This window comes from Solea senegalensis, linkage group LG12 (genome assembly GCF_019176455.1).
Source record: "Solea senegalensis isolate Sse05_10M linkage group LG12, IFAPA_SoseM_1, whole genome shotgun sequence".
NCBI lineage: Eukaryota > Metazoa > Chordata > Actinopteri > Pleuronectiformes > Soleidae > Solea > Solea senegalensis.
The window spans coordinates 10,570,143-10,584,600 of NC_058032.1; the positions used below are offsets into that span (position 1 = coordinate 10,570,143).

Below are 14,458 nucleotides of genomic sequence, written 5' to 3' on the forward strand. Positions count from 1 at the left end.
GGTGAGGAAATAGCGTAAAGTTATTTTCATCAATTATGTCATGGCAATGGAAAGTGTCCCTGCCACAGGAGAAGCATCACCATCTCCAAACAAACAATCCAAAGATAAGCACTTTTGACATGAAGCGTAAAAGGCTCCTACCTCTAAGTCTTCAAATGGATCAACAAAGTCACTGGGACTTTTCCTCAGAGTCTGGTCAGCAGGCAGTGTGTTGTCATTGTAAGATGTCACAAACTTAAAGTCACTGGTTCTAGAGCCTGTTGTCAGGTAGGCGTCATAATTGTAATTGCTGCGTAAAGTTCCTGTGCCGTCAACATCTGCGTAATTAGGAGGGAGATAAGCGCTGGGGATGGCGACTGCTCCGTCAAACAACAGTCTGGGCTTTCTCCTGCGACAAAACCTCACACCCATGATGATGATGATGAAGGTCAAGAAAAAAGTGGACACAGAGACAAGGGCGATGATCAGATAAGAGGTCAGTTTGGAATGCTTCTCATCATAAGAAATGTCCTTCAGTTCTGTCACCTCAGCCAAGTTATCAGAAATAATTAAATACATGGAGCAGGTGGCAGAGAGAGAGGGCTGTCCGTTATCTTTCACCGCCACAATAAGGTTCTGTTTCATGCTGTCAGATTCAGAAATGTCCCGCTGTGTCCTGATTTCTCCACTGTGGACATCAATAGTGAAAAGTCCAGGGTCAGTGGATGTAACTATATGATAGGACAGCCAGGCGTTCTGTCCGGAGTCCGCGTCCACTGCTATCACTTTGGACACCAAAGAGCCTCCGTGTGCAGCTTTGGGGACCAGCTCAGTCATGAAGGAGTTGCCCTCGAGGGCGGGATACAGTATTTGAGGAGAGTTGTCGTTCACATCAGATATGAAGACACTGACGGTCACGTTACTGCTGAGTGGAGGAGAACCGTTGTCTCTGGCCATCACCTGGACTTTAAAGTTCCTCAACTGTTCATAATCAAACGACCTCACAGCGTGGATCACCCCCGTGTCTCCGTTCACTGATACATAGGAGGACACCGGGGCACCGTTCACCTCACCAGTTAACAGAGAATAAATCACTGTACCGTTTTGTCTCCAGTCGGGGTCTCGAGCAGTAACGGAACATAAAGTGGAGCCAGGTTTGTTATTTTCAGTCACATATGCGCTGTAGGACTGTTCCTCAAACACAGGTGGGTTGTCGTTGATGTCAGCTACAGATAACTGAATAGTTTTAGAGGAGGACAGAGGTGGAGAGCCCTCGTCAGTGGCACTGATTGTAATGTTGTAATCAGACTCTAGTTCACGGTCCAGTTGTCCTGTGGTCACCAGAGAATAATAGTTTTTAATAGAAGGAACTAACTTAAAGGGGACATTTTGCTGAATCGAGCAGTGGACTTGTTTATTATATTCAGAGTCTCTGTCCTGCACGTTAATGAGGCCCACCTCTGTACCAGGTGTTACGTTCTCGGGTATTGGGTTGTACACCGACTTCAATGATATCACTGGAGCATTGTCATTCACATCAGTGATATCTATAATCACTTTAGCTTCTGAAGAGAGCCCATAACCATCTTTGGCTTCAACAAACACTTCGTATTTGTGTCCCTCTTCATAATCTATGTCACCTGTCACACTGATCTCTCCCGTTTTCTCATCCAGTGAAAAAATCTTTCTTGATTTATCAGACAGTCGACTGAATTCATAAGTGACCTCTCCATTAACACCTTCGTCTATATCTGATGCACTTACAGTCATAATTTTGGTTTTCATGGGTGAGTTTTCTGGTATTGTGGCTGTATATACGGCCTCAGTAAACACTGGGGCGTTATCGTTAGCATCAAGTACAATGACATGTATGATTACAGTCCCGGATCTCTGAGGAGAACCACCATCCACAGCCGTGAGCAATAATTTCATTTCCTGTTGATCCTCTCGGTCTAACTCCTGTTTTAAAACCAACTCACCATATTTCCTACCAGCACTTGTCGTCTGAATTCCGAACACAAAGTGAGGGTTTTGTTCTAAAATGTAGCTTTCAACAGAATTCTTGCCTATGTCTGCATCGTGGGCTGCATTCACGCGATACTTGGCTCCTCTCATGGTTGACTCTGTGATTTCCAGCTTCACTGTATCCTTCGGGAAAAGCGGTGCATTGTCGTTTATGTCCTGTACCTGCAGAGACAGCCGGTGTAACTCCAATGGATTCTCTAATAGCAGATCGAATTTAAAAACACACGAAGGATTTTCTCCACAATGCTCCTCTCTGTCGATTCGCTCTGCAACCAATAAATCTCCACTTTGAAGGTTAATTTCGCAATATTTCCCGTCGTTTCCCTCCATGTCAACACGCGCTTTGCGATGAGACAGTCTGTCCACCCCCAGCTTGAGATCTTTAGCAATATTTCCAATAACAGATCCGCGCTTCAGCTCCTCCTGTACAGAATAGCTCAGATCTCCGTGTGCGTACAGCACCATGACAAAGAAAAAGACAAATCCGCAGCCTGGAAAAATACACAGTCTGTCCATCATCCTAAAACAATGTCTTGTGTGATAATTTCCAATGTTTAAACGACGGTATTCGATCCGTGTATCTGCCTTATGATGAATTTGTCGATTTTGTTGAAGGCGGTATTAGGGTGGCCGATCCCAATAATGGAGGCTGTGCAAAGCAGACTCAACAAAAGACTCCATTGCTGGTATATACTGACACCGTGAGTTTAGATTAAACATAGCAGTTTTACAGAGGTGATGTGACTCTTCATGACTTGAATATTTAAATAAATAAACCCTTCAATGTGATAAAGGGGACTGTATCTAGGCATTCTATATATCTACTTATTTTCCTTTTATCATAGTGGTCTGCAGAATAGGGCGTCTCCTTCCAAAACAGTCTACCTCTAGCCTTTATTAGCGATACCACCAAAACGGCATTCACTAAATGTAAATATCTGACAGTAGCTGAAAGCTAAAAAACGCAACAAATATATATATATATATATATATGTGTGTGTGTGTGTGTGTGTGTGACATAATACTCTGCCTCCAACTTCAACTGAAAAGCACTTTTTTGAACAGGACAAAATGTAATCAGGGTCATATGTTGCATATAAACAAAAGAAAGAGCAGAAGGACAGTCTAAAATTCCCACTAAATAGTTAAACAAAAACGTTTTTAGATATAAAACCAAGTTTGAGAACGAAGATAATGGGGACAATATCATTATAAACAAACTATTAAAAAAATTAACTTGCTATAGATGCGCATGAAGCCAACAAATACTGTAGTCTCACTGACAACAATACAACTGATGCCAATGTCAATGCAGTTTCCCTTATTCTAATTTCTACTTCACCACAAAGTAAAACTCAAAGTCATAGCAGCTGATGTCAATTGTCACACAGCTCAATCAATACTGGCAAATTAAAAAGTAATATGGAATGTTTGAAAGGTGGACAATAGAATAAATTTGAAGTCGTCCATAAAAATAAAGGAGTATCTGCAAACTTCAGCACCATGGACAGATACCAAATGTAAAAGTTGAAGCAATTTGGCAAATACAGACAGAGAGATCCATGGTGGCTTCCATGGGGTTGATATACAGTATGTAAAGCTAAAACAAATTAATATGACAAAGGTCAAAGCTTGACACGACACAAACGATAGAGAGCATATGTCATCAAACTTAAGCATCAGTCTTGAAATGCATCACCAAAGTCAGTGGGACTTTTGCTCAGTACGGTCTGCAGCACGCAGTGTGTTGGCAGTGAGAGATGTCGAGGATATCCTGTTATCAGGTAAGTATCATAATCATGAAGTTCCAGTTCAAGGTCAGTATAATTAGGAGTGAGATAAGCGGAATGAATGGGCTCTCTCTAACAAAACATTCTCTACCTCGAGCTTCATCAATAGACAACTCTGACGGCAGAACTCACAGGAGTAATGTACCATTTATATTTGGTATTAAAGATGAGGGTGATGTAATTCCTCATAAAATAATAAATACAGTAAAAAAAAAGTGTAAAATAAGTGAAATGCCACTGATTTTCAAATCATTACCAATTTTAAATGAAATTTTTGTTTGGTTTCTCATTCATAAAAAGCAAAACTTACAATTAATGCGGTGGATGTTAATTGTCAAAGGGCAAATATTTTATCATACAAGACAAAGGGATGAAGTGAAAAGTTATTTGAAATAGCGTACACCGCAGCAGTGACCGCAGTTCAGAACCAAGGACAGAGACAAAACGTAATGAACAGACACTGGACACGTGCAAACGAAGAAAACAATCCAAATGTTGATGTTTATCATGCTAAATACTTGTTTAAACAAAACAAAGCAATGTGTGAAGCAGCAGACACATCACCTTAACCATGAAGTGCAAACAAATGTTTACATCAACCAAAGATGATACATGTTCCTACCTCGAGAGAAGAATCACAATCTCCAAACACATCAGCAAAGTCACTGGGACTTTTCCTCAGAGTCTGGTCAGCAGGCAGTGTGTTGTCATTGTAAGATGTCACAAACTTAAAGTCACTCGTTCTAGAACCTGTTGTCAGGTAGGCGTCATAATTGTAAGTGCTGCGTAAAGTTCCTGTGCCGTCAACATCTGCGTAATTAGGAGGGAGATAAGCGCTGGGGATGGCGACTGCTCCGTCAAACAACAGTCTGGGCTTTCTCCTGCGACAAAACCTCACACCCATGATGATGATGATGAAGGTCAGGAAAAAAGTGGACACAGACACCAGTGCGACGATCAGATAAGATGTCAGTTTGGAATTCTTCTCATCATAAGAAATGTCCTTCAGTTCTGTCACCTCAGCCAAGTTATCAGAAATAATTAAATACATGGAGCAGGTGGCAGAGAGAGAGGGCTGTCCGTTATCTTTCACCGCAACAATAAGATTCTGTTTCATGCTGTCAGACTCTGAAATGTCCCGCTGTGTCCTGATCTCTCCACTGTGGACACCTATAGTGAAAAGTCCCGGGTCAGTGGATGTAACTATACGATAGGAGAGCCAGGCGTTCTGTCCGGAGTCCGCGTCCACTGCTATCACTTTGGACACCAGAGAGCCTCCGTGTGCAGCTTTGGGGACCAGCTCAGTCATGAAGGAGTTGCCCTCGAGGGCGGGATACAGTATCTGAGGAGAGTTGTCGTTCACATCAGATATGAAGACACTGACGGTCACGTTACTGCTGAGTGGAGGAGAACCGTTGTCTCTGGCCATCCCCTGGACTTTGAAGTTCCTCAACTGTTCATAATCAAACGATCTCACAGAGTGGATCACCCCCGTGTCTCCGTTCACTGACACATAGGAGGACACCGGGGCACCGTTCACCTCACCAGGTAACAGAGAATAAATCACTGTACCGTTTTGTCTCCAGTCGGGGTCTCGAGCAGTAACGGAACATAAAGTGGAGCCAGGTTTGTTATTTTCAGTCACATATGCGCTGTAGGACTGTTCCTCAAACACAGGTGGGTTGTCGTTGATGTCAGCTACAGATAACTGAACAGTTTTAGAGGAGGACAGAGGTGGAGAGCCCTCGTCAGTGGCACTGATTGTAATGTTGTAATCAGACACTAGTTCACGGTCCAATTGTCCTGTTGTCACCAGAGAATAATAGTTTTTAATAGAAGGAACTAACTTAAAGGGGACATTTTGCTGAATGGTGCAACGAACCTGTCTGTTTTTCTCTGAATCTCTGTCCTGCACGTTAATGATTCCCACCTCTGTACCAGGTGTCACGTTCTCGGGTATGGGGTTAGTCAGTGATTTCAGATATATGACTGGAGCGTTATCATTTATATCAGATATAGCAATGATTACTTTGGCAAAAGAGGTTAAGCCCAAACCATCTTTTGCAGTGACACGCAGTTCAAACGATGATGCCGTTTCAAAATCGACAGGTGCCATTAATTTGATATCACCTGTTTTATGATCTATATTAAACACCGACCGTAAATCCTCCGTAATGTGTCCAAAATCGTATGCAACTTCTCCATTGATTCCCTCGTCTGCATCCGTAGCACTCACTGTTAGCACAACAGTACCCAGTGGAGCGTTTTCAGGCAGACTGGCTTTAAAAACAGTCTGGCTAAAAGCTGGGACGTTATCGTTCGCATCCAGCACAGTAATATGAATGACCGCAGTACCTGACCTTTGAGGAGAACCCCCATCCACAGCTGCCAGTAGTAGATTGATTTCTTTCAAATGTTCACGGTCTAGTTCTTTGTTTAGCACAAGTTCCACAGAATTTGCTGCAACGCCCAGAATAAAATGATCATTCCTTTGCAGATTGTACGTCTGAACCGAGTATTTGCCTATATCTGCATCATGTGCTTCTTCTATAGGAAAACGGGCACCTTTTGCTGCGGATTCACTTATATCTATATGGATCAGTTCTGTATTAAATTGCGGAGGGTTATCGTTTATATCCTGGACATGCAGATTGATTCGATGCAGTTCTAGTGGATTCTCTAACATGAGCTCTTGTTTTAAAGCGCAAGATGCTTTGTCTCCACACAGGCCTTCTCTGTCAATCCTTTCGGCAACAATAAGATCCCCGTTCCGGTTTATGTCACAGAAACGCTTGTCGCTTCCATCAGTATCAATGCGAGCCTTTCTTGCGGATAGTGTACCTGTATCAAGGCCCAAGTCTTTGGCGATATTTCCAATCAATGACCCACGTCTCATCTCCTCCGGAAAAGAATAGCTTACATCTCCATTTGCAAAACGCAAAGAAAGCAGCAGCAATGCAACGGCACAGCTTCGTGACGTAAACCAAGCAACAGCTGCCATCATGATCATCTGAAGAAATAATCGTTTCCAAGTGAACGCACATAAAAACAATCAGAACTTAAGATTTAAAACAAAGTCGATATGATAAAAGAGCGAGTCCGTCTACCTCTCAACTGCAATGCTTGAAGCCAAACTAATGGTCGACAGCAGTGGGTGGATACTGACATATACTGGCACACTATTAGCCTACAGCTGGTGGACAGCGACCTCTTGAGTATAGTCTACATACTGGATTATGTCTGATTGCAGGATGTGTGCATGTACAAACTGAAAAGGTGTGGGGAAATTACAAATATATGCCAGCGCTTTAAAAAGGAATGCTGCAGAAGAAAAGTTTGGGACGTGTAAAGATGACCGAACATTATAAGCAACATAACAAAAAACAAATATGACCTGTACACCTCTGAATATAATGATAAATTGACGTGGAGAAGAAAAAAAAAGATCGCTAAGAAAGTGACAAAATGTTTGCTGTAAAACCGAAGGTCCCAACAATAACCACAACACAACTTGAATTGCAACTTAAACCAACATTTAAGGAATAGACCATGAGTTAAAAACGAACCAAAATCCTTAAGACCTAGAACTGATGACGAAAACATTGCAATAATTGTAAAAGCATCTTCAAATGTGTGTATATCTCTTTTGATAATGTTTCTAAGACCGAAATGTAGTTAAAATCAGGACATTTGTATGACAAATGTGTATATATATATATATATATATATATATATATATATATATAGCATATATATATATATATGTGTACCAAAAATAAACGTAGTCATCCATTATTTTAAAGCAGTCACAAATCTACCTCAAACGACTGATGTCTCAGGAGAAGTACCTTCAAACACATCAGCAAAGTCACTGGGACTTTTCCTCAGAGTCTGGTCAGCAGGCAGTGTGTTGTCATTGTAAGATGTCACAAACTTAAAGTCACTCGTTCTAGAACCTGTTGTCAGGTAGGCGTCATAATTGTAATTGCTGCGTAAAGTTCCTGTGCCGTCAACATCTGCGTAATTAGGAGGGAGATAAGCGCTGGGGATGGCGACTGCTCCGTCAAACAACAGTCTGGGCTTTCTCCTGCGACAAAACCTCACACCCATGATGATGATGATGAAGGTCAAGAAAAAAGTGGACACAGAGACAAGGGCGATGATCAGATAAGAAGTCATTTTGGAATCTTCTCATCATAAGAAATGTCCTTCAGTTCTGTCACCTCAGCCAAGTTATCAGAAATAATTAAATACATGGAGCAGGTGGCAGAGAGAGAGGGCTGTCCGTTATCTTTCACCGCCACAATAAGGTTCTGTTTCATGCTGTCAGATTCAGAAATGTCCCGCTGTGTCCTGATTTCTCCACTGTGGACACCTATAGTGAAAAGTCCGGGGTCAGTGGATGTAACTATACGATAGGACAGCCAGGCGTTCTGTCCAGAGTCCGCGTCCACTGCTATCACTTTGGACACCAGAGAGCCTCCGTGTGCAGCTTTGGGGACCAGCTCAGTCATGAAGGAGTTGCCCTCGAGGGCGGGATACAGTATCTGAGGAGAGTTGTCGTTCACATCAGATATGAAGACACTGACGGTCACGTTACTTCCGAGTGGAGGAGAACCGTTGTCTCTGGCCATCACCTGAACTTTAAAGCTCCTCAACTGTTCATAATCAAACGATCTCACAGCGTGGATCATCCCCGTGTCTCCGTTCACTGACACATAGGAGGACACCGGGGCACCGGCACCAGGTAACAGAGAATAAATCACTGTACCGTTTTGTCTCCAGTCACCAGTAACGGAACATAAAGTGGAGCCAGAGTTATTTTCAGTCACATATGCGCTGTAGGACTGTTCCTCAAACACAGGTGGGTTGTCGTTGATGTCAGCTACAGATAACTGAACAGTTTTCGGGGGTCTCGAGCAGTAACGGAACATAAAGTGGAGCCAGGTTTGTTATTTTCAGTCACATATGCGCTGTAGGACTGTTCCTCAAACACAGGTGGGTTGTCGTTGATGTCAGCTACAGATAACTGAACAGTTTTAGAGGAGGACAGAGGTGGAGAGCCCTCGTCAGTGGCACTGATTGTAATGTTGTAATCAGACTCTAGTTCACGGTCCAGTTGTCCTGTGGTCACCAGAGAATAATAGTTTTTAATAGAAGGAACTAACTTAAAGGGGACATTTTGCTGAATCGAGCAGTGGACTTGTTTATTATATTCAGAGTCTCTGTCCTGCACGTTAATGAGGCCCACCTCTGTACCAGGTGTTACGTTCTCGGGTATTGGGTTGTACACCGACTTCAATGATATCACTGGAGCATTGTCATTCACATCAGTGATATCTATAATCACTTTAGCTTCTGAAGAGAGCCCATAACCATCTTTGGCTTCAACAAACACTTCGTATTTGTGTCCCTCTTCATAATCTATGTCACCTGTCACACTGATCTCTCCCGTTTTCTCATCCAGTGAAAAAATCTTTCTTGATTTATCAGACAGTCGACTGAATTCATAAGTGACCTCTCCATTAACACCTTCGTCTATATCTGATGCACTTACAGTCATAATTTTGGTTTTCATGGGTGAGTTTTCTGGTATTGTGGCTGTATATACGGCCTCAGTAAACACTGGGGCGTTATCGTTAGCATCAAGTACAATGACATGTATGATTACAGTCCCGGATCTCTGAGGAGAACCACCATCCACAGCCGTGAGCAATAATTTCATTTCCTGTTGATCCTCTCGGTCTAACTCCTGTTTTAAAACCAACTCACCATATTTCCTACCAGCACTTGTCGTCTGAATTCCGAACACAAAGTGAGGGTTTTGTTCTAAAATGTAGCTTTCAACAGAATTCTTGCCTATGTCTGCATCGTGGGCTGCATTCACGCGATACTTGGCTCCTCTCATGGTTGACTCTGTGATTTCCAGCTTCACTGTATCCTTCGGGAAAAGCGGTGCATTGTCGTTTATGTCCTGTACCTGCAGAGACAGCCGGTGTAACTCCAATGGATTCTCTAATAGCAGATCGAATTTAAAAACACACGAAGGATTTTCTCCACAATGCTCCTCTCTGTCGATTCGCTCTGCAACCAATAAATCTCCACTTTGAAGGTTAATTTCGCAATATTTCCCGTCGTTTCCCTCCATGTCAACACGCGCTTTGCGATGAGACAGTCTGTCCACCCCCAGCTTGAGATCTTTAGCAATATTTCCAATAACAGATCCGCGCTTCAGCTCCTCCTGTACAGAATAGCTCAGATCTCCGTGTGCGTACAGCACCATGACAAAGAAAAAGACAAATCCGCAGCCTGGAAAAATACACAGTCTGTCCATCATCCTAAAACAATGTCTTGTGTGATAATTTCCAATGTTTAAACGACGGTATTCGATCCGTGTATCTGCCTTATGATGAATTTGTCGATTTTGTTGAAGGCGGTATTAGGGTGGCCGATCCCAATAATGGAGGCTGTGCAAAGCAGACTCAACAAAAGACTCCATTGCTGGTATATACTGACACCGTGAGTTTAGATTAAACATAGCAGTTTTACAGAGGTGATGTGACTCTTCATGACTTGAATATTTAAATAAATAAACCCTTCAATGTGATAAAGGGGACTGTATCTAGGCATTCTATATATCTACTTATTTTCCTTTTATCATAGTGGTCTGCAGAATAGGGCGTCTCCTTCCAAAACAGTCTACCTCTAGCCTTTATTAGCGATACCACCAAAACGGCATTCACTAAATGTAAATATCTGACAGTAGCTGAAAGCTAAAAAACGCAACAAATATATATATATATATATATATGTGTGTGTGTGTGTGTGTGTGTGACATAATACTCTGCCTCCAACTTCAACTGAAAAGCACTTTTTTGAACAGGACAAAATGTAATCAGGGTCATATGTTGCATATAAACAAAAGAAAGAGCAGAAGGACAGTCTAAAATTCCCACTAAATAGTTAAACAAAAACGTTTTTAGATATAAAACCAAGTTTGAGAACGAAGATAATGGGGACAATATCATTATAAACAAACTATTAAAAAAATTAACTTGCTATAGATGCGCATGAAGCCAACAAATACTGTAGTCTCACTGACAACAATACAACTGATGCCAATGTCAATGCAGTTTCCCTTATTCTAATTTCTACTTCACCACAAAGTAAAACTCAAAGTCATAGCAGCTGATGTCAATTGTCACACAGCTCAATCAATACTGGCAAATTAAAAAGTAATATGGAATGTTTGAAAGGTGGACAATAGAATAAATTTGAAGTCGTCCATAAAAATAAAGGAGTATCTGCAAACTTCAGCACCATGGACAGATACCAAATGTAAAAGTTGAAGCAATTTGGCAAATACAGACAGAGAGATCCATGGTGGCTTCCATGGGGTTGATATACAGTATGTAAAGCTAAAACAAATTAATATGACAAAGGTCAAAGCTTGACACGACACAAACGATAGAGAGCATATGTCATCAAACTTAAGCATCAGTCTTGAAATGCATCACCAAAGTCAGTGGGACTTTTGCTCAGTACGGTCTGCAGCACGCAGTGTGTTGGCAGTGAGAGATGTCGAGGATATCCTGTTATCAGGTAAGTATCATAATCATGAAGTTCCAGTTCAAGGTCAGTATAATTAGGAGTGAGATAAGCGGAATGAATGGGCTCTCTCTAACAAAACATTCTCTACCTCGAGCTTCATCAATAGACAACTCTGACGGCAGAACTCACAGGAGTAATGTACCATTTATATTTGGTATTAAAGATGAGGGTGATGTAATTCCTCATAAAATAATAAATACAGTAAAAAAAAAGTGTAAAATAAGTGAAATGCCACTGATTTTCAAATCATTACCAATTTTAAATGAAATTTTTGTTTGGTTTCTCATTCATAAAAAGCAAAACTTACAATTAATGCGGTGGATGTTAATTGTCAAAGGGCAAATATTTTATCATACAAGACAAAGGGATGAAGTGAAAAGTTATTTGAAATAGCGTACACCGCAGCAGTGACCGCAGTTCAGAACCAAGGACAGAGACAAAACGTAATGAACAGACACTGGACACGTGCAAACGAAGAAAACAATCCAAATGTTGATGTTTATCATGCACTTGTTTGCAATGTGTGAAAGCAGACACATCACCTTAACCAGAAGTGCAAACAAATGTTTACATCCAAAGATGATACATGTTCCTACCTCGAGAGAAGAATCACAATCTCCAAACACATCAGCAAAGTCACTGGGACTTTTCCTCAGAGTCTGGTCAGCAGGCAGTGTGTTGTCATTGTAAGATGTCACAAACTTAAAGTCACTCGTTCTAGAACCTGTTGTCAGATAGGCGTCATAATTGTAAGTGCTGCGTAAAGTTCCTGTGCCGTCAACATCTGCGTAATTAGGAGGGAGATAAGCGCTGGGGATGGCGACTGCTCCGTCAAACAACATCCTGGGCTTTCCCCTGCGACAAAACCTCACACCCAGGATGATGATGATGAAGGTCAGGAAAAAAGTGGACACAGACACCAGTGCAATGATAAGATAAGAGGTCAGTTTGGAATTCTTCTCATCAGAAGAAATGTCCTTCAGTTCTGTCACCTCAGCCAAGTTATCAGAAATAATTAAATACATGGAGCAGGTGGCAGAGAGAGAGGGCTGTCCGTTATCTTTCACCGCCACAATAAGGTTCTGTTTCATGCTGTCAGATTCAGAAATGTCCCGCTGTGTCCTGATCTCTCCACTGTGGACACCTATAGTGAAAAGTCCTGGGTCAGTGGATGTAACTATATGATAGGACAGCCAGGCGTTCTGTCCGGAGTCCGCGTCCACTGCTATCACTTTGGACACCAGAGAGCCTCCGTGTGCAGCTTTGGGGACCAGCTCAGTCATGAAGGAGTTGCCCTCGAGGGCGGGATACAGTATCTGAGGAGAGTTGTCGTTCACATCAGATATGAAGACACTGACGGTCACGTTACTGCTGAGTGGAGGAGAACCGTTGTCTCTGGCCATCACCTGGACTTTAAAGTTCCTCAACTGTTCATAATCAAACGATCTCACAGCGTGGATCACCCCCGTGTCTCCGTTCACTGACACATAGGAGGACACCGGGGCACCGTTCACCTCGCCAGGTAACAGAGAATAAATCACTGTACCGTTTTGTCTCCAGTCGGGGTCTCGAGCAGTAACGGAACATAAAGTGGAGCCAGGTTTGTTATTTTCAGTCACATATGCGCTGTAGGACTGTTCCTCAAACACAGGTGGGTTGTCGTTGATGTCAGCTACAGATAACTGAATAGTTTTAGAGGAGGACAGAGGTGGAGAGCCCTCGTCAGTGGCACTGATTGTAATGTTGTAATCAGACTCTAGTTCACGGTCCAGTTGTCCTGTGGTCACCAGAGAATAATAGTTTTTAATAGAAGGAACTAACTTAAAGGGGACATTTTGCTGAATCGAGCAGTGGACCTGTTTGTTTGTCTCAGAGTCTCTGTCTTGTACGTTAATGATGCCCACCTCTGTACCAGGTGACGCGTTCTCAGGTATGGGGTTTGTCAGTGATTTGAGATAAATAACTGGAGCATTGTCATTCAGATCAGTAACATCTATCATAACTTTAGCATATGATGTTAGTCCTAAACCATCTTTAGCTTGCACTCTCATTTCAACAAAACTAATTTCTTCAAAATCAATCAAACTATTTACTGTAATTCTCCCAGTTTTGGAATCGATAGAAAACACATTTATCTCATCGTCAGAGACGTGACCAAACTGATATGTCACATCTCCATTCACTCCTTCATCTGCATCAGTAGCACTGACAGTAATCACTACAGTATCAGGAGGAGAGTTTTCAGGCAGACTGGCTTTATAAACGGCCTGGCTAAACACTGGGGCGTTATCATTAGCATCCAGCACAGTGACGTGTATGACTACGGTACCTGATCTCTGAGGAGAACCACCATCCAAAGCTGTCAGAAGCAAATTCATCTCTCTTTGTTTCTCTCGGTCAAGTTTATTCTCTAAGACAAGCTCAACTTTGTTACTATCAACAGCGAGAATAAAATTGTCATTCTTTTGTAGGCTATATCTTTGAACCGCATTTTGACCTATATCTGCGTCATGGGCCTCCTCAATGGAGAAGCGAGTTCCCTTCTCAGCTGACTCTCTTATTTCCATTTCAATGGAATTATCTCTGAATTTAGGTGAATTGTCGTTTACATCTTGAATATGGAGACTGACACGATGAAGCTCCAACGGGTTTTCTAACACCAGATCTACTTTCAAAACGCACGACGGTTTCTTGCCACAAAGGCTTTCTCTGTCAATTCTCTCTGATGTGATCAAATCTCCGGTGCTAAGATTCATTTCACAGTACCGCTTTTGTGTCCCCTCAACATCAGCACGCGCATTTCGGAAAGACAATGTCCTCAAATCAATACTGAGATCCTTCGCTACATTTCCAATAACATATCCTCGTTTCAGTTCTTCGGGAATGGAATAACTCAGGTCCCCATGAACGACGTGCAGCATCAAAATAAAATAAACGAAGCAGAAAATCAGAGGATGCGCTGAAAATCCTTTGTCTCCCATCCTCAAACAAAACGGATCCTCAAGGTTGATCAGTTTCACAATCGAGGCGAAACGATTACTTAATCCAAAAAG

The 14,458-nt window shown here is 42.1% G+C and overlaps 3 protein-coding genes and 1 pseudogene across 3 annotated transcripts; all 4 read right to left on the minus strand.

Annotated features, from left to right (window-relative positions):
* Positions 1–33: 33 nt before the first annotated feature.
* Positions 34–2,600, minus strand: LOC122778766 (protocadherin beta-15-like). The gene has a single exon (XM_044040863.1). The coding sequence runs from the start codon at positions 2,521–2,523 to the stop codon at positions 34–36; it is 2,490 nt and encodes an 829-aa protein (XP_043896798.1). The 5' UTR covers positions 2,524–2,600.
* Positions 2,601–4,389: 1,789 nt separating this feature from the next.
* LOC122778767 (protocadherin gamma-A12-like) lies at positions 4,390–6,795 on the minus strand. The gene has a single exon (XM_044040864.1). It carries the CDS (start codon positions 6,793–6,795, stop codon positions 4,390–4,392), a length of 2,406 nt encoding a protein of 801 aa, XP_043896799.1.
* Positions 6,796–7,613: 818 nt separating this feature from the next.
* On the minus strand, positions 7,614–10,208 carry LOC122778768 (annotated as a pseudogene).
* Positions 10,209–11,785: 1,577 nt separating this feature from the next.
* On the minus strand, positions 11,786–14,458 carry LOC122778770 (putative protocadherin beta-18). Its single transcript, XM_044040869.1, has 2 exons — positions 11,977–14,458; positions 11,786–11,862 (listed from the first exon to the last, which is right to left on the minus strand). The coding sequence occupies exons 1-2, from the start codon at positions 14,384–14,386 to the stop codon at positions 11,786–11,788; spliced, it is 2,487 nt and encodes an 828-aa protein (XP_043896804.1). The 5' UTR covers positions 14,387–14,458.

What these genes read in the sequence shown, in the direction of transcription:
- LOC122778766 (XM_044040863.1), bottom strand. Translation starts at nt 2,523, where the DNA reads ATGATGGACAGACTGTGTATTTTTCCAGGCTGCGGATTTGTCTTTTTC.
- LOC122778767 (XM_044040864.1), bottom strand. Translation starts at nt 6,795, where the DNA reads ATGGCAGCTGTTGCTTGGTTTACGTCACGAAGCTGTGCCGTTGCATTG.
- LOC122778770 (XM_044040869.1), bottom strand. Translation starts at nt 14,386, where the DNA reads ATGGGAGACAAAGGATTTTCAGCGCATCCTCTGATTTTCTGCTTCGTT. An exon ending in AACATGTATCATCTTTGGAT is followed by an intron (nt 11,863 to 11,976) that starts GTAAACATTTGT and finishes GCACGTGTCCAG; the next exon opens with TGTCTGTTCATTACGTTTTG.